This window comes from Thalassophryne amazonica, chromosome 2 (assembly GCF_902500255.1).
Source record: "Thalassophryne amazonica chromosome 2, fThaAma1.1, whole genome shotgun sequence".
NCBI lineage: Eukaryota > Metazoa > Chordata > Actinopteri > Batrachoidiformes > Batrachoididae > Thalassophryne > Thalassophryne amazonica.
In genome coordinates this window covers 147,793,645-147,817,397 of record NC_047104.1, presented here as the reverse complement: position 1 = coordinate 147,817,397, position 23,753 = coordinate 147,793,645, and the positions used below count along the sequence as shown (strand labels likewise).

Sequence of the window (23,753 nt, the reverse complement as noted above, 5' to 3'; positions counted from 1 at the left end):
ATCTAAAACTTTTTCCACATACACAATATCACCATTTCCCTCAAATATTGTTCACAAACCAGTTGAAATCTGTGATAGTGAGCACTTCTCCTTTTCTGAGATAATCCATCCCACCTCACAGGTGTGCCATATCAAGATGCTGATTAGACACCATGATTAGTGCACAGGTGTGCCTTAGACTGCCCACAATAAAAGGCCACTCTGAAAGGTGCAGTTTTATCACACAGCACAATGCCACAGATGTCGCAAGATTTGAGGGAGCGTGCAATTGGCATGCTGACAGCAGGAATGTCAACCACAGCTGTTGCTCGTGTATTGAATGTTCATTTCTCTACCATAAGCCGTCTCCAAAGGCGTTTCAGAGAATTTGGCAGTACATCCAACCAGCCTCACAACCGCAGACCACGTGTAACCACACCAGCCCAGGACCTCCACATCCAGCATGTTCACCTCCAAGATCGTCTGAGACCAGCCACTCAGATCTCAGGGAAGCTCATCTGGATGCTCGTTGTCCTCATCGGGGTCTCGACCTGACTCCAGTTTGTCGTCGTAACCGACTTGAGTGGGCAAATGCTCACATTCGCTGGCATTTGGCACGTTGGAGAGGTGTTCTCTTCACGGATGAATCCCGGTTCACACTGTCCAGGGCAGATGGCAGACAGCGTGTGTGGCGTCGTGTGGGTGAGCGGTTTTCTGATGTCAGTGTTGTGGATTGAGTGGCCCATGGTGGCGGTGGGGTTATGGTATGGGCAGGCGTCTGTTATGGACGAAGAACACAGGTGCATTTTATTGATGGCATTTTGAATGCACAGAGATGCCGTGACGAGATCCTGAGGCCCATTGTTGTGCCATACATCCAAGAACATCACCTCATGTTGCAGCAGGATAATGCACGGCCCCATGTTGCAAGGATCTGTACACAATTCTTGGAAGCTGAAAATGTCCCAGTTCTTGCATGGCCGGCATACTCACCGGACATGTCACCCATTGAGCATGTTTGGGATGCTCTGGACCAGCGTATACGACAGCGTGTACCAGTTCCTGCCAATATCCAGCAACTTCGCATAGCCATTGAAGAGGAGTGGACCAACATTCCACACCCTAACCCACAATTGACAACCTGATCAACTCTATGTGAAGAAGATGTGTTGCACTGCATGAGGTAAATGGTGGTCACACCAGATACTGACTGGTATTCCCCCCCAATAAAACAAAACTGCACCTTTCAGAGTGGCCTTTTATTGTGGGCAGTCTAAGGCACACCTGTGCACTAATCATGGTGTCTAATCAGCATCTTGATATGACACACCTGTGAGGTGGGATGGATTATCTCAGCAAAGGAGAAGTGCTCACTATCACAGATTTAGACTGGTTTGTGAACAATATTTGAGGGAAATGGTGATATTGTGTATGTGGAAAAAGTTTTAGATCTTTGAGTTCATCTCATACAAAATGGGAGCAAAACCAAAAGTGTTGCGTTTATATTTTTGTTGACTGTATAAGACTGTTTTGCGAAAGGCATTGGTGCACACGTGCACGATGGTGGCCACACTGGTGTGTGACATCTGTGTGTATGTGGCATGAATCTATAAGTCTGTCATGTTTTTGTTTGTGTGCTTTTGCCGTTACTCCTGTGGCGCCTCTTCTCGAAGAGGAAGGAGAACATATCTGCTGCAGAATGCGTGTGTCCGTGGCAACACACATTTTGCTACATACTACAGCCATGCTTATCAGAGGACACACTATGCAACTCACCCAGAGACACCTGATGCAGATTTCTATGATGCATCCTGATGTATTTATCTCAAAGACCTGTGTCATTGTCTGTACAGCATCGAATGCTTTATGCCGGCAAAGTCTGGTTTGTTTGACTCTGGTGAGCACTTGCAGCTGAGGCTAGAGCCAGACTGCTGCCGCACACCTGGTTCGACTTGCAGAGGTGTTATGGCCAAGTGGGGAAAAAGATAAAATTCATAAGAGACTATTTCCTCAAGGCTCATTTGCTGCATATTAAAAGGATGTTTTTTATGTTAAGCTTCTTAATTGACAGATTTCCAAAAAGGTGTTTCTGAGGATCTGTGGTGCAGCGGCATACAATCACAAACAACACAGGATGACTGACCAAATGCCACTGACATGACTGTTTGATGTAATATTATAATTACTAGTTGGATAATACAGTCTTCATTTCATTCTACAACATTTGGGTGAAAAACAGCTGTGGTTTCTCACCAAATTGATGTGAAGTGAAGTGTGGTTGTCAGAGCGCCAAAGTCGCAAAATATTTACTCTTCTTATCATGTGTACAGTGTGATTGATTGGTAAATCCTTTATTGCATAAATTATTCGGGCGGTGCAGGCTTTATATGGGGAGGTGGTGTGAAGTAATTGTCAGATATCCTCATCATTTTTGCCATTTTGTATTTCACCATAAACTGAACGCATGTATTCATGTATTTTGTGTCTTTCAATGATCAGAAAATAAATCAGGTTGTAGTGATATCATGTGAGCACAAGCATCTGTGTAAAAGAAGTTTTCTGCTGTTCGTGTCCTGGCATGGACATGCTTAAAAATACGCATTTGATAGATACACTTCGCACCTCAAAAGACCATAGCTCTGAATGCAGATTGAAAAATACTAAATAAATAATTCAGAGATGTCTTTTTGTGTGCATGATGCTCTTCACAAGGACCACTTTCCAAATTTCAGCAGTTGAGCTGTTCGTCTCGTTTTCTCTTCACGCCGTCCTCCTCACAATCAGTGTGTTTTCTCTCCAGCCACACTGTGCTACTTGCTGACATATGCATGGCACACTGTTGCAAAGAGGCAGTACCAGTGTGGCACACCAGGAAAAAAAGCAGTTGCTGCATTCTGGATTTACAGTTGCTGCTGTCCATATTTTGAATATGTTCAGGATATGCTCTACAATTGATTTTCAGCCAACCACACGTCTGACACTCATTTTTTTCTGTGATAGTTGAGTGAATGTGGCGCGAACACCTGCAACATTTTGTCGTGAGCTTGTTGCAGGGTGGCTGAGGCTGGGCCTCCTGCTTCCTATACCTCCTGTTGGAATGAGTTTTATATTAGGTTAGGTTAGGTTTTTGTGCTGACAACCCTCTTTTGTCTACAACACTTTCTTTTGTTTGACAAATATCCACTGATGGCAAAAAACAAATAAAAGTGACAAAAAGGTGACACAATGTTATCCTGGTGTGTTGAAGGTGCGGCCTTGTGCACTGGAACCAAATAGGGAATGAAGTGTGCTGACTCAAACACAACTTAAGCCCCAGTCACACAGTCATAAGACTGTTAGATGAGTCGCTGACAGTTCCTGACACAGCCCCCTCAAGAATACGCTCAACAACTTCGTAGGAAAACAAAAACTGCAGTCACATATTCAAGAGTCTTGTGAAGGACACAATGGCACTATGCATGATGGCTGTGGGATGGTCGTGTGTGTGTGGCATGAATTTAGAAGACTGCCTTCCTTTTTTCGGAAACTTTCATGACTGTAGCAACATTGTTGCTTTACTGATGTGCAACATTACAGTTTGTTTGACTAGGGTGAGCTCTCTAGGCCATAGCCAGTGCGGCCCTTCTGGCTTTGATCTGGCCCAACTTGCAGAGCATACCTGCCAGCATTTGAATTCACTAATGTGGGACACCCATGCATGGCAGCGAGCACCAAGGGCACGACACATAACTAGGGGGTCTGGGGGCGTGGTTTATATGTATGTATTAATATACTATGGACCATGATTACGACAACTGTAACGTTTGAAAACTAGTGTACAACTTGAATCAGATCAGATTCTGACTTGTAAGTGCAGTAGTTAAAATTTTATACTGTCTTGACAAAACGTATGTAGGCGACATAATGGCACTTTTATTTCTTATTTCAATCAACAGCAATAATAGGAAGTGAAAAGCCTTAATAATGGTGTGTCAGTATTATTATGCGCCTGTCTGTTCACTATGAATTCTGTAACAGCATTAGAATTGTGTAATGGATGTGGGCTTGAAGGTTTTATGTTTGAAGGATTAAGTGCTACAGTCCAGATGTGTCTGCACACATAATTATTCATGCAGTGTTTTTTTGGGTGCTAACTTCTGACAGTTAAGTAAAAGTTAAATTTGGAATAAAATTTGTGAGTACAAACTAAAGATTGAATAAAGAATAACATAATTTAATGTAAGAGCAGATTAAACATTTTTTAAGAAAAGATCTTATAAATCCTGTGGATCTGTAACAGTAGCGTAGCCCATGTGCATGTGTGTTTCAGATGCCACTGTTGGTGCATGAGTCCAGAATGTTTTTAGAAACTTAGACCTCAACAGTTTTTAGAGGAAGAACTCAACCCTTTTATTTCCTGTTAATTATGTATTTTTTATGTTAATTTACTGTCTTAATGCATTTATGAATTGTTTAGGTTCTTGCTGTCATGTACACACTTTTCAAATTATTATTATTATTATCATTACTTTTATTTTGTCATTTGATTTTTAAATGGACCACAATGGAAATAAGTGTTTTCACTTTGTGTCATCCATATATATATTTTTATGTATCTACAATTATATTATTTGCTTACATTGAACTTACTAAATAAAATCATGCACACATGCTTAAACACGTACACAGATGTCACTTTGCTTTTAATATATACGAGGTCTGTCAATAAAGTATAGGTCCTTTTTATTTTTCTCAAAAACTATATGGATTTCATTCATATGTTTTTTACATCAGACATGCTTGAACCCTCGTGCGCATGCGTGAGTTTTTCCACGCCTGTCGGTGACGTCATTCGCCTTTGAGCACTCCTTGTGGGAGGAGTCGTCCAGCCCCTCGTCGGAATTCCTTTGTCTGAGAAGTTGCTGAGAGACTGGCGCTTTGTTTGATCAAAATTTTTCTAAACCTGTGAGACACATCGAAGTGGACACGGTTCGAAAAATTAAGCTGGTTTTCGGTGAAAATTTTAACAGCTGATGAGAGATTTTGAGGTGATACTGTCGCTTTAAGGACTTCCCACGGAGCGAGACGTCGTGCAGCGCTCTCAGGCGCCGTCGTCAGCCTGTTTCAAGCTGAAAACCTCCACATTTCAGGCTCTATTGATCCAGGACATCGTGAGAGAACAGAGAAGTTTCAGAAGAAGTCGGTTTCAGCATTTTATCCGGATATTCCACTGTTAAAGGAGATTTTTTTAATGAAAGACGTGCGGGCGGATTGCAGCGTCGACTCGCAGCTGCCGCAACGCTCCGCCACAGGAAAAACACCTCCGTTGGAAGCCTTAAGGACAAGTTGGAACATGTCCAGCTGTTAAACAATTTCTCATATACTCACTCCACTGAAAGCCATCAAAAGCCGCCTGGATTTTACAGATGGTTATCAACACGGAGGTGTTTTTCCTGTGCCGCCGCACCGCGCCGGCTGCATCCCGACGCGCGGACTTGCTTTTGTTCTCCGCAATGGCGGAGAACAAAAGCAAGTCCGTGTTGGAAGTCTCACAGGACAAGATGGAACATGCCCAGCTGTTACACAATTTCTCGGATACTCACTCGACTGAAAAGCCACGAAAGCCGTCTGAATCTTACGAATGGTTTCCAACACGGACGTGTTTTTTGTCCAGTGCCATGAGCGGCTCCGTCCCAACGCGCGAATCCGTCCACACGTCTTTCATCACAAAATCTCCTTAAACAGCTCATCCCGACCTCTTATGAAACTTCTCTGCTAGTCACATGACATCCTGGACCAACAGAACATTCACTTTGGAAATGATCTGGTCGTTTCAGCCTGTCGATGGCCGCTCGGAGTGCGGTGCGCCTTCCGCCACTGTGGGCCATTTTTAATTGTAATGGTCCTTAATCCGTGTGATGCTAATAGAATCTTCACCGAAAGCCATCTGAATTTTCCAAATGGTTACCACCTGGCTGTCTGACACCGTTTCTGAAAAAATTTTCATGGAGCAAAGCGGCAGTAGCTCAGCTGTTTGCTGAGAATGAAAATCCGCCAAAGGGGTGGACCACTCCTCCCACAAAGCCTGCCCACAGGCAAATGACGCAACCTACAGGCTTGAAAACATTCACGCATGCGCACGAAGGTTCAAGCTTGTCTGATGCAGGCGCACATGATTCAAATCCATATAGTTTTTGAACAAAAATAAAAAGGTCGGATACTTTTCTAACAGACCTCGTATAAAGGTACCCAGCGGGAGTTACCTGAATTTTTGCTGTTGCTGTGCAGAGCCACTGTGTTATCATCAAGTTACCGTAAAAACAAAACAAAACGATTGATCAGATCCGCAAAGCCAAGTTTTTGGCCATGTAGGATGATGTGGGAGTGTAATTGTTTTTTGAAAATGACTTGTGCATGATCTTTGAATGTTTGTCTCCTTCTGGTTTTTGTTTTATCTTTCAGTTATGCATGTTTGGATGTTTTATCCTGCTCTTTAATTCATAGTGTTCCCCCTACGGTACTAAATGTGTTCTACGCTTTATTACATACTGCATGCTGTATGTTAAGATTCCTCTTACATGACTGCCTTTCTGTCTGTCTCTTGATTTTCCGTCTGCCCCCTTTTTTAGCAAATCTGTTTTCAGTAAAAGCTTGGATATCACAAACGCTAACTGCAGCAAGGAAGAAAGGTATTGTTCTGTGTGTCTAATTGCCTCAGTTTGTATGCCATCCTGCATGTGTGACATTCATTTTCAACATTTTATTTTTTCCCACTTTTTTTTTACAACATCTAGAAGGATTTTAGTTGTTTATTCTGTTTGTTACATAGCTATGGATTGTTACGTTTGTCTTTCTTCATATCTTTGTACTTGCAAACCAAAATTTAAACCATATGAAAGAAGAGCAACAGCTGCATAATACTGCAACCATGACAAGACAAATGCATTTTTAATTAAATGAGTCTTGAATGTTACAAGATACTATTATTACATGTAACATTATAAAAATGATAAAGATCCTATTATTACATTATCATGGCATTTTAAAATGTTCTTTTTTCTTCATTCTAATTTATTTTATTGATGTTTTTTTGTTTTGTTTTTTGCTGAAATACCATTTCAATCAGGCTTATCAAGAAACACTAACACACACACACACACACACACATGATGGTAACAATAATAATAACACACTATACAACATGTCTCACTAATTAAGGGTTTATTTCTCTGTACCATATGATATGTGCATATATTCAAAGGCTTAGAAATATCAGACCTACTTGTTGTTTCTACCACTGCAGCATTTTAAAATAACTGTAAATTTGTGATGACTAACTTGATAACTAAATAAGGTGTTCAAACAAAAACCTTTATACGGACTGCATCAAAAAAGTATGCAACCTTATTTTATCCCACGGAAACAAATGATGCATGCAAGTTGTCATTTGGTGGCAGTGGTGGGGAACCTTCTTGCACCGGCGTGAATTTTTTTCTTATCTGCAGAAGGTGTAAGATGCCAGCACCAAGTCAAAGAGTCCAGATATGTACTACACATCCATCAGATGTTAGCATGATGGAATGACTTGAAGCGGAGACTTTTAACTTCGGATTTGGGCATGCCGCGAGCTGATTCCGGCTTTCCTGACCAAACACAACACTATGATTTGTCAGATTTCCTGCTCTCCTGATATGGCTCGCTCAGATTTTTGGCTGTTCAAAATGACACTAAAAGAGACTTGACTTGAGCCACAAGAAGACATGGTGTGGAATGTGATGGCCTAGCAAACACCATTCCAAATGTAGACTTTCAGAAATGCTTCTGTCAATGGCAGAACCAGTGGGAAAAAGTGTGTGTGAGAGAGTACAGAGTCTGATGAGCCACAGGAATGTTGTGTTTGGGCAGGAAAGCCTTAATCAGGTGAGTAGAAAGATGCAGTTACTTCTACTCTGCTCTCAGCTGCTTCGGCACAAATTTCGGCATCACGCCCGGCCTGCCCGAATCCCGAATAGAGCCTGTGCTAATCCCCACGTCCGCCACACCTTCTTGTATGGTGACACAACGGTCATCCATAATGCCCCCGTCACACTACAGCACGAATGCCGTATGAATTGCCATTCGAATGCCATTTATGCAATTCATGCTGCATTTGAACTGCACTTGAACGGCTCATACAGCATTCGTACAGCAGTTGGCATAGAGCACATGCACTCAACATTCGTGTTTCACTTCAAATCAAATCAATTTTATTTATATTGCGCCAAATCACAACAAACAGTTGCCCCAAGGCGCTTTATATTGTAAGGCAAAGCCATACAATAATTACGGAAAAACCCCAACGGTCAAAACGACCCCCTGTGAGCGAGCACTTGGCGACAGTGGGAAGGAAAACTTGTGTTGGAAAACATTTGAACAGTGGTCGAGTTGCTGTGGATGGAGTGATCTTCTGAAATTGATATAGACCCTGATTGCAGCACTTGAAAAGCTGAGTGATGAATCAGAGCATTCAGGCCTATGATGGTTCTGGTTCAATACGAAGATTTGGGCCTTCAACAAATTAACTCAGCCATCAGAGGTGTATCTGTATGTGGTAAACATGTTGAATTTGTTCACTTATCTCACCAGTAACATTCAGGTCTCTGTGTCCTTGGCCTTTGAGATTCCCATATGCTTAGGAAGAGTTTAGGGCATCATAAGGTTATTGGACAGAAGTTTTTAATATCTTTGTAGTTGAATTTTACAGTACTGGTGCTTCTTGTCTTACTGTATAACTATATGCAGTATGAGACTGGGGACATATACAGTAAGACTTGGATGGATGGATGGATGGATGAGATTTATTGTCATTGTCATTACAAGTGCAACAACAACGAGATTACGTCCACACTCACATTTCCACAGACAAACACCAATTAATCCACAATTATTACTTGTTTACCGTAATAATGGCACACATCAGAATTAAGACAACACATATGCATTTGACATTGTTTATGTGCACTAAACTTGAAACAGTCCGCTATCTAAATTGAGGTGATGTGAGTGTGTGGTAGCCGGTGCAACTGGAGTCGCGCCGCCGCCAGCTTGGAGGGAACGGGGACCTGCCACAGCTAAAACCACACAGCCCCCAGAGGCGAAAGGGGTGGCATGAGTGGTGGCCGGGATCGGGTGTATGATGGGGGACAGGAGGTGAGGTAGAAGGGAAAGTGGGGCATGCTTCAGTCTTTGTCCATGTGTGAGTCTGTCTGTCCTTGTGTACTGGAGTAAGAGAGATAAGAAGGCAGCCAATCTTCCCAAGGCCGTAGAAGTTCTTCTGGAGGATAAACAATGGGCATATTATCCTTGACAGGCCGATAAGCCTGCTGTGTTAAACCCAGTTATGAAAAATTCACTGGACTCTCAAATCTTCTCCTGCAAGGCACGCATTTGCTCCAAGATGTTGTCCAGTTTGCGTCTGAGTTCAAGGGTTAACACAGTCTGAGAATGCAACGCCTTGCCCCATTCATTAATCATGACGGACAGGCGAGGGGTCGTGGTTTTGGCGGCAGCCGTCTTACCTATCTTCCGGTAGGTCAGGGCAGCACATAAGCCAGTAAGTACCAGCCCTCCTACTATGAATCCAAATATGAATAAATCCTCGACGTCCTCCACAGAGAGAGGCGGAAAGCAAAGTCTCCCAGGCGTCGAGAACATAGCTCGCAGGGTAAGTTCCATCCAGGCACGCAGGGTCCCCCAGCCCTGATCTTCTTGTAAAAAAAAAAAAAAAAATGGTGTCAATAGCATTCAGAGACCAGCTGATCAATTCCATGATTAATCCAATATAGTTTGAAGAATTCACAGCCTGGTGAAGTAGGGACTTTGAAGGTTGGAGCAGAGATAGAGGAAAGAGGAGGAGATGGGACTGCCCTCATCGGAGTCCCAAGCTTGGATATTAACTAGTGGCCTAAGGCAGCGACTAGATGTCTTTGGTACTAAGTGTCTTGTTTCAGGCAAGTGGTTACTTAGGGAGTCTCAGATGAGAAGTTTCCCTTAAATTTGAGAGAGTGTCAACAATGACTTTTTGGCCATGTGGCAAAATTCTCTGGGTACAATCCAGCTTGCAGGTACAACAGTGTTAAGTACCACTGCAGATGGAGAAGGCAGAACTGACGTGACTTGATAATGAGTCACACCATACTCGTGATCCGTCCCTTGTCCCTCAGACCCCAATGGAATAAATAGTAGAAAATGAATAGATGTCTTGCTGCGGGTTGTAAACTATTGTTGGCTTGGGTGGTTTGAGTTTTCATATGAGCACTGCTACTCTAATTTCTGAACTCTTGTTCCTATCCAGTGTTTCGGATATAACCCAGTTCTGCTTTGTCTTTACAAAATGGACATTCCTGTTTAATCTTCACCAAATATTTTGGAATTAATATTAGCTGCTGTATGTTATTTGCACTAATTAGGATACTTTTGAAAAGAGCATACTACAAAAACTTTCCCACTCAAAGTAAGCCAAATAAGATGAAATCTAGCTAAATTGTCTTGTATTAAGAAAAAAACATCTGCCAATAGGGTAAGAAAGATGTAATTCGTTAGAATTCTCAAAACTAGCAAAATGTCTAGGCACTGAATAATCAAAATGTTCCTTAAAACTAGATAGAATTCTTATTTTAAGATTAGCCCCTGTCTTAAAATAAGGAAAGCAATCTTGTTCCTTTGCTTGGATGTTTTGAAATCCATTGCCTTTCCTTGTTACTTGTTAAAATACAGCTTGATATTAGCTGGACAAACATATTAAGAAAAAGTGAGATATATTTTCCCAAAATAAGACATGCTTTCTTATGTAAAAAATGCTTGACAGTATAATTTTTTTTCTGTTTAGACAAAAATTAAGTCAAATTTACTTTAAACAAGTCTTTTTTTTTTTCTTTTTTTTTTTACTTTCTTAGATATCAGTTTTGCAGTGTAACAACCCTGATTCATCATTTATGGATCCAGTAGATTTTTTTGACTAATTTGTTGTCGTTTCATAGTTGTGGGACAACAAGATTAGAATTATCTGTTTAATTAGAAAATTGGACATCAACTCTTGCACACCAATGTCTTCTTTGAGAATCCCGTTTAAGTCCTTTGTTGTGAAACTGCTTATTAGGTCACATCTTCAGGTTCCCTCCTTCCATCCTTCACCCATCTTCACGCCCTTTTGTAAGCATGTGATTTTTTTCTTTGTTTTTTGTGCTTAACTAACTTGTTTATTCCATGAAGCATCACCATTGTATTGTCTCCATTCTCCTTTTGTGACTGACCTTGCACCTGGCGACACATTTTCTTAATGGAGCCCCGGTCTGGATGGAGATTAGCATAAATTAACTGGCTGAAATGCAGTTGCAGCACTTTGCTGGAACGTAGCACAAACTACAGATGAAAATCGAGCTTTCACTCCCAATGAATGGCCCTTTATCTCACCCATCATCTTGGAGATGCACATAAATGAGGCTTGTAGTTTTCTCATCAGAGTTTCCCTGGCGATGAACCATGAATTCATTTTTGGACGAGCCAGAACTTGCTTTCTGATTCAGGACTTGATGAGCATCACAGTTAATGAGTTGCATCTTAATTGAAACTTCAGCACGAAGTGTCATCATTCCTCCAGTGTTGGCTTCTGCACAAGCTGGCAGCAATTTACCATTTCCACAGCATCAGTTATGACAGTGGAGGCAGCATATGTGACTCTGATGACAAGATAAGCAGGAACACATGGATACAAAGGAACTGTATTTAGAAGAAGTAGTACAGAGTGGCAGGTCTCTAGACAGTGGTTTAGCAACGGTGAAGCTATTCGTTGAAGCTATTCGAATTGCATCTCTGCTTTTTATGGACGATGTTGTTCTATTGGCTTCATCAGGCATTGACCTCTGATATCAAATCAAATCAACTTTATTTATAAAGCACTTAAAAAAAAAAAAACAGCTGCAACTGAAACAAAGTGCTGTACACAAGGGGACATATAAAAGGTAACAAACCACAAAGTACAAATAAAAAACAAGCCGCCCCCCCCCCCCCCCAAAAAAAAAAAAAAAACTAAAACAAGTAAAATCAGTTAAAACAACCAAAACAGATCAAGATCTCATTCCTGGTTAAAAGCCAGTGCATAAAAGTGGGTTTTAAGATTAGTTTTAAAAACAAAAAGTGAAGAGGCCTGCCTGATGTGGAGCGGTAACTCGTTCCACATCTTTGGAGTCACAACAGAAAAAGTTCGGTCCCCTCTGAGCATACGCTTGCACCACGGCACCTCCAGGAGGAGCTGATCAGCTGACCGGAGGTGGCGAGCAGGGGCGTAACAATGAAGCAGCTCAGAGAGGTAGGCCATTTAAAGATTTAAAAACAAATAAAAGAATCTTAAAATGAATTTTAAAATGCACAGGCAGCCAGTGGAGGGAGGCCAGGATAGGTGTAATGTGCTCCCTCTTAAGTGCACCAGTTAGCAGACGGGCAGCAGCATTCTGAACTAGCTGGAGACGTGCAAGGGAGGACTGGCTAATTCCATAATAAATTGCATTACAGTAATCCAGCTGGGAGGTAATAAATGCATGGATTGCTGTTTCAAAGTGCTGATGTGCAAGAAAAGGCTTAACCTTAGCAAGCTGCCTTAAGTGAAAGAAACTTGATCTGACTACTGCACTGATTTGGTGGTCAAGTTTAAAATTGTTGTCCATCTTAAAACCCAAGTTTGTGACAATAGATTTTGAAAAGGCTGACAAAGGCCCCAGATCGACAGGTGAGGAAGAACAGGAGCTGCTAGGGCCAAAAACAATCACCTCCGTTTTCTTTTCATTAAAATTAAGAAAATTCAATGCCATCCAGGCTTTAACATCCTCAAGACAGGACAAAAGGGGCTGAAGAGAAGAGGCATCATTTTTCTTTAGGGGGACATATAGCTGGCTATCATCACCATAGCAGTGGAAGCTGATACCATGCTTTCTGAGAATGGACCCCAGGGGAAGCAAATACAGGGAGAAGAGTAGGGGTCCAAGAATTGAACCCTGTAGGACCCCATAGAAAAGTGGAGCGGAGGAGGACTCACAAACCCCGAGGCCAACGCACATAGTCCTACCAGTTAAGTAGGACCTGAACCTGTCCAGGACACTACCACCGATGCCCACAAGCTGCTGCAAACGATTTATCAGTATGTTGTGGTCAATTGTATCAAAAGCAGCAGTCAGGTCAAGCAGGACAAGAATGACATGGTTGCCGCTATCATTTGCCATTAAAATGTCATTAAAAACCTTTAAAAGGGCAGTTTCTGTGCTATGCAACATTTTAAAACCAGACTGAAAAACCTCTGAAATGTTATGTTCATCAAGGTAAGTTAAAAGTTGTGCATAGACAAATGGCAACTTGGAGACAAATGGCAACTTGGAGATAGGCCTAAAGTTTGATAGTTCAGTGTTGTCGAGGCCAGGCTTCTTCAACAAAGGCTGAACGACTGCATGTTTAAAACTAACAGGGACAACACCGGAGGATAGGCTGCTGTTTATAATGGTCAGAACAGACTGCCCTAAGGTAGGAAAAAGTTATTTAAAAAAGCAGGGGGGGACCACATCACGAGGGGAACCTGATGATTTCAAATGAGCCACCACATCCTCTAACTGTGACAGAGTCGCAGGTTCAAATCTGTTAAAAACCGCAGGGCAGGGAGCAGAGACAGAGGGGTCAAAGTTGGGTGGAGAAATGAGAGCTCTTGCAGAAGCAACCTTGTCAATAAAAAAATGTAGAAAACTGTTACATAAGTCAGTGGATGTTTCCAGACAAACAGGCTGTGGTACATTCAGGACAGAGTCAATTTTTCTGAACAATACACGGGGGTTCTTGATGTGCACTGGGCAGATAACACTGGTCAAAACGATTTTTCTTCCATCGAGTTTTTCAACGGATTTTTGGTTATTTGGGGGCGCTGAATCCAAATCTGGTGTTAGTTGTTGCCAATCACATCATGTTTTTGAGATATATGAACACATATTTCTCGTATAAAGCATTAAAGCAAAAGCTGCAGTCTCACATATATCTTTGACGTCATAATAGTGAGAGCAGATAACTGAAACAATCATGCAAATGGTGATAAAAGCATCAAATTTGACAGAAATACTCCTTAGACACTCCTCTTTTGAAAAAACAATGTTTCAATCGGTGGTCAGTTAGGGGTCAATTGAAGAATTACACAGAGGTCAAAATTAAAAGATGCTCCATATTGAAAAATATTCCACATTATTTGCCTGATCATAAAGATTCCAAAAAAGGTATAGTTTGGACTATCTGTGACTGAATTCGAGTTATGGGATAAAAACAGCAAGAATGGTGACACAGCTCAGTTTCATTTTGTACAGGGGTCAAAAGTTAAAGTTGCTCCAATTTTGGTAAAAAGTGATGCAAATTATTGGTACTCCAATTATTGGAAGTTAGAAAATTTCATTAGAATTTAAAATTTTGTTAAAAAGTTAGAAAACAAATTGATCATGCTTTACTTTAAAATTCAGCGGTAGAACAGATTACAGAAAAAGCACAGTTAACAGTTAAACTCCACACCCGGACAATCTCAAACCACCAATTTTCAGCTGTTGGATGTTTATTTTTTACAATGTGATTTATTTTTTTAATCAGTGGGTAGATAGAGCAACAATGCAGTTCTTTCTACATTCTTTTTACATTTCCTGTGTTTGCATGGGTTTCCTCTGGGTGCTCCGGCTTCCTCCCACATCAAAAGACGTAGGTTACATGGATTGGAAACTTTAAATTGTCCGTAGGTGTGCGTGCAGGTGTGAATGTGTTTGTCTTTCTGTATATGTCCCTGTGTACCCCGCCTCACGCCTTATGACTGCTGGGATAGGCTCCAGCCCCCCAAGACTCTTATTTGGAGTAAGTGGTTGAAGATGAGTGAGTCTTCACTGACATCATGCAGCATGTTGGGGTACTGGAAAGAGGATGGGGTGGAGGTTGTCATTTGCAAACAAGCAACATCTGTGTGAAAGACAAATGAAAAGTTAATGACTTGTAAATGAAAAATGTAAAAGTTCATAATGAGGAGAATATAAACATGGTGCTAATGAATTTTATATTGTGTGTGTGTGTGTGTGTGTGTGACAGAGACAGAGAAAACAGTGTGCAATGCTGATGTGTCTGAAGTATTTTCAGCTCATTTAATGTCATTGTGAAACATCCGTCCATCAGCAGTTTATGGAATATTCTTCTTTTCCTTCACTTCTTGATGGATTTTGATTCTGTTGGTTTTGATTGCTTTAGCTTAACACTGTTCACAATTTTCTTTACAGAATTTAGAAATTTTCCATTTTAGGCAAATGGCCAAGTGGTTAATTGCACTTGTTTCCAGAGCGTAAGGATCCTGACTCAGTGCCCCGCCTCCCTGCCCAATCTCTGTGTAATGTGGAGTTGTGTCATGAAGAGCATCTGGTGTAAAACGTGCACCAAATCAACATGGGAATCCATCTCCGATCTGCTGCAGCAACCCCAAGTGAAACAAGAGAGAAACTGAAGTCATTTCTTGACTTTGGACTTCTTTTTTTGGGGGGGGGGGGGGGGGGGGACAGGATGAAATTCACCCAGAATGCTTCTTCTGCTCCTTCTGTTCTTGATGGATTTTGACTGGTTATCCAGTGGTTCTCTTGGCAACTTCCTTTACTACAGTAGTTTCCTTCCAGCATGGTCACTCAATGTTTGAGAACTGCCTACTTGACACCCAAGGTTGGGTAGGATTACTTTGAAAGAATACATGTGGATTACATGTATGTATGTACATACATTTGGATTACTTGTAATCTGATTACTTTTGGATTACATTTCAAAGTAATCCTACCCAACCTTGTTGACACCATATAGTACCATACTGTTTGTATTTCTTAAGGATTGATGTAAACAGAATCCAAGACATTTGGTGACATGGAAAAGTTCATCTATCCTTCCCCTGAAAGAAAGAAACTGGCTGTGAAAGTGATGATTATATGTAGAATAAATTGCTCCGTGACAACTTTTTTGGAATGTGTTGCAGGCGTTAAATGCAGGAATGGATGTATATTATCAAATGAAGTAAATGTAACCACAAAAAACATGAAATATTTTGGGTTCACATTGTCTGCAGGGAAACAAAAGTCAAAGTAATGCATATGTCATGTATATATATTTACACAGCAGCGCTTCAGCTGCTGCCCAGTCTGTCCACATCATGTAAAGCCGTTTATTACACACTGCATTTTGTGTGATGGGATTTTGGATGTGACTTTTACAGTACACATTCAAATTCAATTCAAATTGTCAAACTTCAAATTTGAAATTTGACATTTGTGCACATGTATATGTGTGTATGGAGTAAGACAGCTGCCAAAAAGACGTGTGCATAATTCTCACCATTCGTATTCGTAACTCTAATTTCTACAACTACGAAGTTTTCACCGTGAATACAAATTCAGGTTTATGGGTACGAGTAGAAAAGCATTGAAATGAGAAACCGTTTGGATTCCGATTGTTTTTATGTGAGAAAGAATTTAAAAGTTGTGAGTACAAAGTCTTGTTAATACAGCTCTAATTTCTACGACTATGAAGTCTTCACTGTGAATCCGAATTCAGATTTAAGTATAAAAGCAATGAAATGTCGTAGGTCACAGGGGAAAGTAATCAAACTGTGATTTCTCCAATCACGCATGCGTCAAAACCAACGATGGTGGACAACAGCAGTGGCTCGAGTGGAGCCGCGTCAGGTGAAGACTTGGCTGATCAAACTGTCACCAGACTGCACACTTTGTATCATTTTCTAATATATCAAATTAAAATATATAAATTATACAAACATGTAAACTCACACGTTTTGATTATAATCTACATCCGGTCAATTAGCTCTCTGGAGCTGCAGCGTGCAGACACGAAAAATGCTGTTATTTGACTGGCATGTGTCTTGTGTGTGACTTTCATTACTATAGCAACCAATGCGGATTAGATGGCAAATTAAGCCTGCAGTAAGGACACAGAAATCAGATCTGGTCACTGGCTTTGTACAGTGGGGACGGTCAGTCAGTGAGAACAGATTTGAATCTGATATCAATGGACATTCCAAACAAAACCTTCACTCAGTCTGGATCCATGACACACTCAGACTAAGTGTGAAGTGTAACACAATTATTCCAAGAATGCTACCCAGATGTTGGAAGGTTACAGCAGTATTTTAGCCTAAGTGGGACCAACATGACCAAAAAAAGGCTCAGAACCCAAACATAGCATTAAAATAATTAAATCAATTAAATAAAAGGCACTCGTTCTGTTGCTTAATGCAGTTCCATGGTGATGATTTAGTTCAGTTTGAGCTGCTTTATAATGAAAGTCTGACGTGGTTTCAAATCTGGCGAAGAAACACAGTAATACAGTAGGCACCAGCACGCGTGCAGACGAGGTCTTCACTGGTGATCTGTCCTTATTTGAGTCAGTCTCCTCTGCCTGAGATCAAATCTTCTCCCGTGTGTTGAGATGAAAGTTTCCTCACTACATTTCAACTGCACAAATGCATTTTTTAAAATCTGTTTTGTATTTGTGTTTTTGTGTACAACTTTCTTGATGCATTTTCCATTTTCTCATCTCAGACATTGTGTAGGTTTTGTATAATGTTCTCACTCTGCGTGATTTTGTGCTTACAGATCGCGGTCGATCAGCGGCGCGTCCTCCGGTCTGTCGACCAGTCCTCTCAGCAGTCCCAGGGTAAGTGTGTCTCCTACTAAATATGGATTGATTACCCACAGTGCACCTGACTGCTGGCTCTGCTGGTGTGCTGTTGCAGCTCACACACAGATCTCCATTCACTCCAGACTGTCACCAGAGGCCCATTCCCACCACTATGGACTTCACTATAAGCCTGCTTGACTTACAGCAGTGCCAACTTCAGACTCTTAAATGTCTAAAACTGTTGATCTTCTCACTGAGGTCATGATTTGACCCTGTCATGAATACCTTTAAGGTGACTTTTTATGTCACAGAGTTTTAGGATGAAGAGTGAAGAGATCCATAGGAGGCCAAACACTAAACTTCAGATGGCAATCAATGATTAATTTCCACACTTTCTCATACAGTTGTCAATTAATTGAAGAATTGATTCATCATCCTCAAGAGAAAAATCCAGAAAACTGCTGCTGTAAAGCCAAAGCAGGCGGATTCTGTGTGTGAATCAACCTGCAGCCCATTGTAACATCTTTGTGCAGCATTTCCTTTTGTAGTAAAGCCGAGGATTTTGAAGCTACTTCTCAGTAAATTACAGGCTTTTAGCTTTCCAATATTTGCCGTCTTCCAGAGGCAATCAGAAACCTTTCATTTAATAAATTATCCTGCAATTTTCAGAGTGCATGCTATTCTCCCTTTTCAGAAACCAAAATGACAGATGCAGATTTAGTACTCCTTACCGATAAAACACATCCAAGAACTCAAACAAAACAATGAAATAAGTTTCAGATCCTAAAGCCCCTTTCAAATTGGCGTATTTGTAGAGTTGTGTATTGCAGTGTTGTGTGTCATTTAAATACGCCCAAAATGCACGAGTACTCAGCCTTTTTCAGTGTTCGTCTCATACTTGCAGCTGCACGGATTGCAGCGTCGGCTCGCAGCCGCCGCGACGCTCCGCCACAGGAAAAACACCTCTGTTGGAAGCCTTAAGGACAAGTTGGAACATGTCCAGCTGTTAAACAATTTCTCATATACTCACTCCACTGAAAGCCATCAAAAGCCGCCTGGATTTTACAAATGGTTATCAACACAGAGGTGTTTTTCCTGTGCCGCCGCACCGCGCCGGCTGCGTCCCGACGCGCGGACCCGTCCGCACGTCTTTCATTAAAAAAATCTCCTTTAACAGTGGAATATCCGGATAAAATGCTGAAACCGACTTCTTCTGAAACTTCTCTGTTCTCTCATGACGTCCTGGATCAATAGAGCCTGAAATGTGGAGGTTTTCAGCTTGAAACAGTCTGACGACGGCACCTGGGAGCGCTGCACGACGTCTCGCTCCGTGGGAAGTCCTTAAAGCGACAGTATCACCTCAAAATCTCTCATCAGCCGTTAAAATTTTCACCGAAAACCAGCTTAATTTTTCGAACCGTGTCCACTTCGATGTGTCTCACAGGTTTAGAAAAAATTTTGATCAAACAAAGCGCCAGTCTCTCAGCAACTTCTCAGACAAAGGAATTCCGACGAGGGGCTGAACGACTCCTCCCACAAGGAGTGCTCACAGGCGAATGATGTCACCGACAGGCGTGGAAAAACTCACGCATGCGCACGAGGGTTCAAGCATGTCTGACGTAAAGACATATGAATGAAATCCATATAGTTTTTGAAAAAAATAAAAAGGACCTATACTTTATGGACAGCCCTCATATATTACTCTGGAATAAAGAGCATAAAGAGTGGTGTAAAGGACAATAAGCAGGACGTTAAAGAGCAAACTTCACTTTCCTCCACAATGACATGAACAGGAAGCGACGATTTCCAATGAAAATAATGGAGAAACAACCTGAGATTCTCACATGTTTACATAAAACAAACACAATAACGTCTAAAAACCCAGATAATATATTCATGAGAGTTTTAGGCACAGTATACAAAGAGTTTTATGTTGCAATGTTATCACTGATGTCCGTGTGATGTCCGTGTGAAGCGGTTAACGCGCAGCCTGATCAGAGCATCTCAGTGCAGTTCTCAATGTTACTGACATCTCACAGCGTGGTGAACTCTCCGAAGTTTTGCGAGATTTTGCAGGATTTTAAACCTCAATAGGGTGAATGGTGGGGTTGGGGGGGGTGGACAGGATTTGTGGAGCGGAGGTGCTTTGTTGTGGATTGTGGTGTGGTTACTGCTCCAGGACACTAGGGGGAGTAACGAGCTCACTTTATGGGGCTTATCTTCCACTTGCCACAAAGTAGTACACAATAGAGGTGGGCAATACCGGGAATTTTGGTATTGATCCGATACCAAGTAAATACAGGCCCAGTATCGTCAATATTGATACGAATACTGATACTTTTTCATATTTAAGCTTCAAAGATCTAAAGGATCCAAAAGACCTAGGATTGAATTTTGCCAAACATTGTACGTGACAACAAAATACTTTATTATCACAATCAACATTTTTGTTGAAAAAAAATCACTCAACACAACTTAAAATAAAATCACCTGAGGTAGAGGGCTGACAAACCACAATACAAGGGTGCACTGCTCCGTGTTGTGTGACACAGCGCAGCGCTGCTCTTACAGACAGAGAGTAGATTTTGATGAATCTGCGTGTGCAGCAGTCAGTGCGTGCGGGAGAGAAAAAAAGCTTGAGTATCGATCTTTTTACGCAAGAATTGTTCATTATCAATACCAGCGTTGGTATCGATATTATCGATATTAGGATCGATCCGCCCACCTCTAGTACACAATGCAACAAAAAGCCATTTGTAGTTTCCACTGGATGAAGTTGTGGTTTTCACACGCAGTGCCCATTTTTGCAAATAATACTTTTCATTCTACTTGATACAGTGACAATAAAGAATCCAAGTGGATACACACTCATCCGTTCTTCTTCTGTAGTCCAAACCTCTTTTGTGTGTTAATGTGTCCTATCACAATAGACTGAACCCCACCAATTCCACCTGGCTTCAAGATAACATAAAATCAAGAAGGATTAGCTTCAGGAACAGTATCCAGCTGGAAATGTCTGAGCCAAAACAATAAAGCATATTGAACCACATAGAAGTTGGGAAAGATGTAAAGAAAGACGCACCCATCAGTAACGTATTTTGATAGAAACCAAATCTTTAACCTTTTGTTTCGTTCTGCCATAAGACATTAATAGAAAGCAAAAACATTGATCACACATTTCTGGTTTAGATTTTTTTATTTATTTATTTTTTATAATATATAGAATATTATATATATATATATATATATATATATATATATATATATATATATATATATATATATATATATATATATATATATATATATATTATAATATAATTTATGTAATATTATTTTTTATAATGTTTGACTCTGTGGAGCAGTGTTTTATAAAGATGTTATCAGATTGTAGTGACGGATCAGAGCAGGCTCCCTAACTTTACTGCTTTAGGTCGCTCGGGACTGCTGGACGGAGGATTTGCACATGGTTCTGTGCTCTCTCATCGGCTCATTCATCCCACAGCGCTGTGCATGCTGCAGTCTGGCTGCGCTCCCAGGTGGAGGGTGAAGCTAAATCTGTTAGCTTTCAAGCTGATTGACTTGCTGGTAATTAGGGATGCACCAATGTGCTGGCCAGTAATCACTCCATAAGAAGAAACATGAAAAATGGGCACAACTTTTTAACTGTAAAAGGTAAAATGTCCCAAAATATGGTAATAATAATAATAATAATAATAATAATAATAATAATAATAATAATAATAATAATAGTAAAGACAGGCGAGCATCTGTTGTGTGGAAGATCTATCATTAAACAAATCCTTCCAGCACTGGCTGATGTTTTCGAAATCTTTCCATCTGGCAGGTTTCATTTCGGTGCATCCCGGTTGTTAATGTGCCATGAATGCGTCACTGCTGCGTCCTGATTGGCTCACTGTGCTAATTGCATGTTCTGTCTTCTTTCTTTCTTGCACTCTCACTCCTCCCTGCCTGCCTCCACCTTTACACCCATCTTGCCACCTGCCTTTTTATTCCCTGGTGTGTTCTGTTTTTTTTTTTTTGTTTGTTTTGTTTGTTTTTTTGGGAATGACACTTTTATCCGGCTGTGGTGTTCCTCTGGCTGCGGCTTTCTCATTGGCTGATTTTGCTGTCATGTCTAACGGTGCATGACGGATCACAGCCCAACCGGCGATTCTTCATCCCGCCCCAGTCCACAGACCTCTGCCAATCCCCCAACTGCAGCCCCACCCACACCCCTGAGGTCCATCTTAATGGGGTGGGCCCACGTATGCCCAACTCCTACCAGCCAAAGATGGCGTCTCCCCTCATGCACCCCCGCACACAGACCCTACCTGCCAAACCCAAAGTGTCAGAGAAACCCCTGCAATCCACCAGGTCCAACCCGCTTCCCAATGCTGTGGAAACCAACACTACCCCCAAATCTGAGCCCTCAACCCCTAACCAGCTTCTGACTCCCTGCATCCCCAACAGCCCCAGTGTGAGACGCCACCCACCCCTCACTGTTCCTCCTAAACTCTCCATCCCCCTGTCGTCCTTGCCTCCTATGTCACCCCTTCGCCGCCACCACCTACACCCTGACCACAATGGCAAATGTGTCCCCATCACGCAGGTGACCCCTCACCCTTCCCCCAGAGGGAGCCCTCTCCCAACCCCTAAGGGCACCCCGGTGCACACGCCCAAGGACAGCCCAGCTGGCACACCCAGCCCGACACCGCCCCCCAGTCCCTCCATTGGGGGTATGCCATGGAGAACGCGCCTCAACTCTATCAAGAACAGCTTCCTGGGCTCGCCACGCTTCCATCGCAGGAAAATGCAAGGTACCATGGGAAGTAACAGATGACTAGATGGTGTGATTTTTTTAATGTCACTCATTTCTGTTTGGTTAGACGCCATATTACTAAAATATACTTTAACCAATTTTTCCAAAACATATTAAAAATTGTGACTGTGGTTTGGAAACCATTAAACTTTGAAATGGCTCATGGAAAATGGGGTGAAATCAGGAAATGTTGAAATCTGTAGAACCTTTTTAGAGAAGACTGTTCCTCTTTTTTGTAAAACCTATAGAAATTTACAGTACATAAAGTATTCACAGCACTTCAATTTTCCACAGTTTATGTTACAGCCTTATTCCAAAATGGAGTAAATACATTTTTTCCCTCAACATTCTACTCACAAAACCCCATAATGACAACATGAAAAATTTGTTTTTTTTGTTTCGTTTTTTGCAAATTTATTTTTAAAAAATGAAGAAATCACATGGATATAAGTATTCACCTGCCCTTTCCTTAATTCTTTGTTGATCCAACTTTGGCAGCGATTACAGCCTCAAGTCTTCTTGAATATGATGCCACAAGCTTTTCTTGGGCAGTTTTGCCCATTCCTCTGTGCAGCACCTCTCCAGCTCCAACAGGTTGGATGGAGAGCATCGGTGCACAGCCATTTTCAGATCTCTCCAGAGATGATTAATCGGATTCAGGTCTGGGATCTGGTTGGGCCACTCAAGGACATTTACAGAGTTGTCCTGAAGTCGCTCCTTTGAAATGTTGGCTTGGCTTGGATGGTGGCTGATTTTCTGCAAACATAAGGAGTGACATTCATGTCAGTCTTTGTCTCATCAGACCAGAGAGTCCTCCGGGTACCTTTTGGTAAACACCAGGCGGGCTGCCATGCATTTTTTTGCAAAGGAGTGGCTTCCGTCTGGCCATTCTACTATACAGTCTTGATTGGCGGATTGCTGCAGAGATGGTTGTCCTTCTGGATGGTTCTCCTCTCTCCACAGAGGAATGCTGGAGCTCTGACAGAGCGACCATTGGGTTCTTGGTGACCTCCCTGACTAAGGCCCTTCTCTCCGATCGCTCAGTTTAGACAGCAGCCAGCTCTAGGAAGAGTCCTAGTGGATCCTAACTTCTTACATTTACAGATGATGGAGACCACTATGCTCATTGGGATCTTCATAGCAGCAGAAATGTTTCTGTACCCTTCCCCAGATTTGTGCCTTGAGACAATCCTATCTCGGAGGTCTACAGACATCACCTTGGTTTGTGCTCTGACATGCACTATCAACTGTGGGACCTTATATGTAGACA

At 41.7% G+C, this 23,753-nt stretch overlaps 1 protein-coding gene across 1 annotated transcript in view; it reads left to right on the top strand.

Annotated features, from left to right (window-relative positions):
• Window positions 1-23,753, top strand: part of LOC117504370 (serine/threonine-protein kinase BRSK2-like) — a 175,379-nt gene that overhangs the window by 94,406 nt on the left and 57,220 nt on the right. Inside the window, exons 12-13 of the mRNA XM_034163836.1 lie at window positions 17,637-17,697; window positions 22,274-22,481. Of these exons, the coding sequence (XP_034019727.1) occupies window positions 17,637-17,697; window positions 22,274-22,481 (269 nt within the window). The remainder of the gene's footprint in view (window positions 1-17,636; window positions 17,698-22,273; window positions 22,482-23,753) is intronic.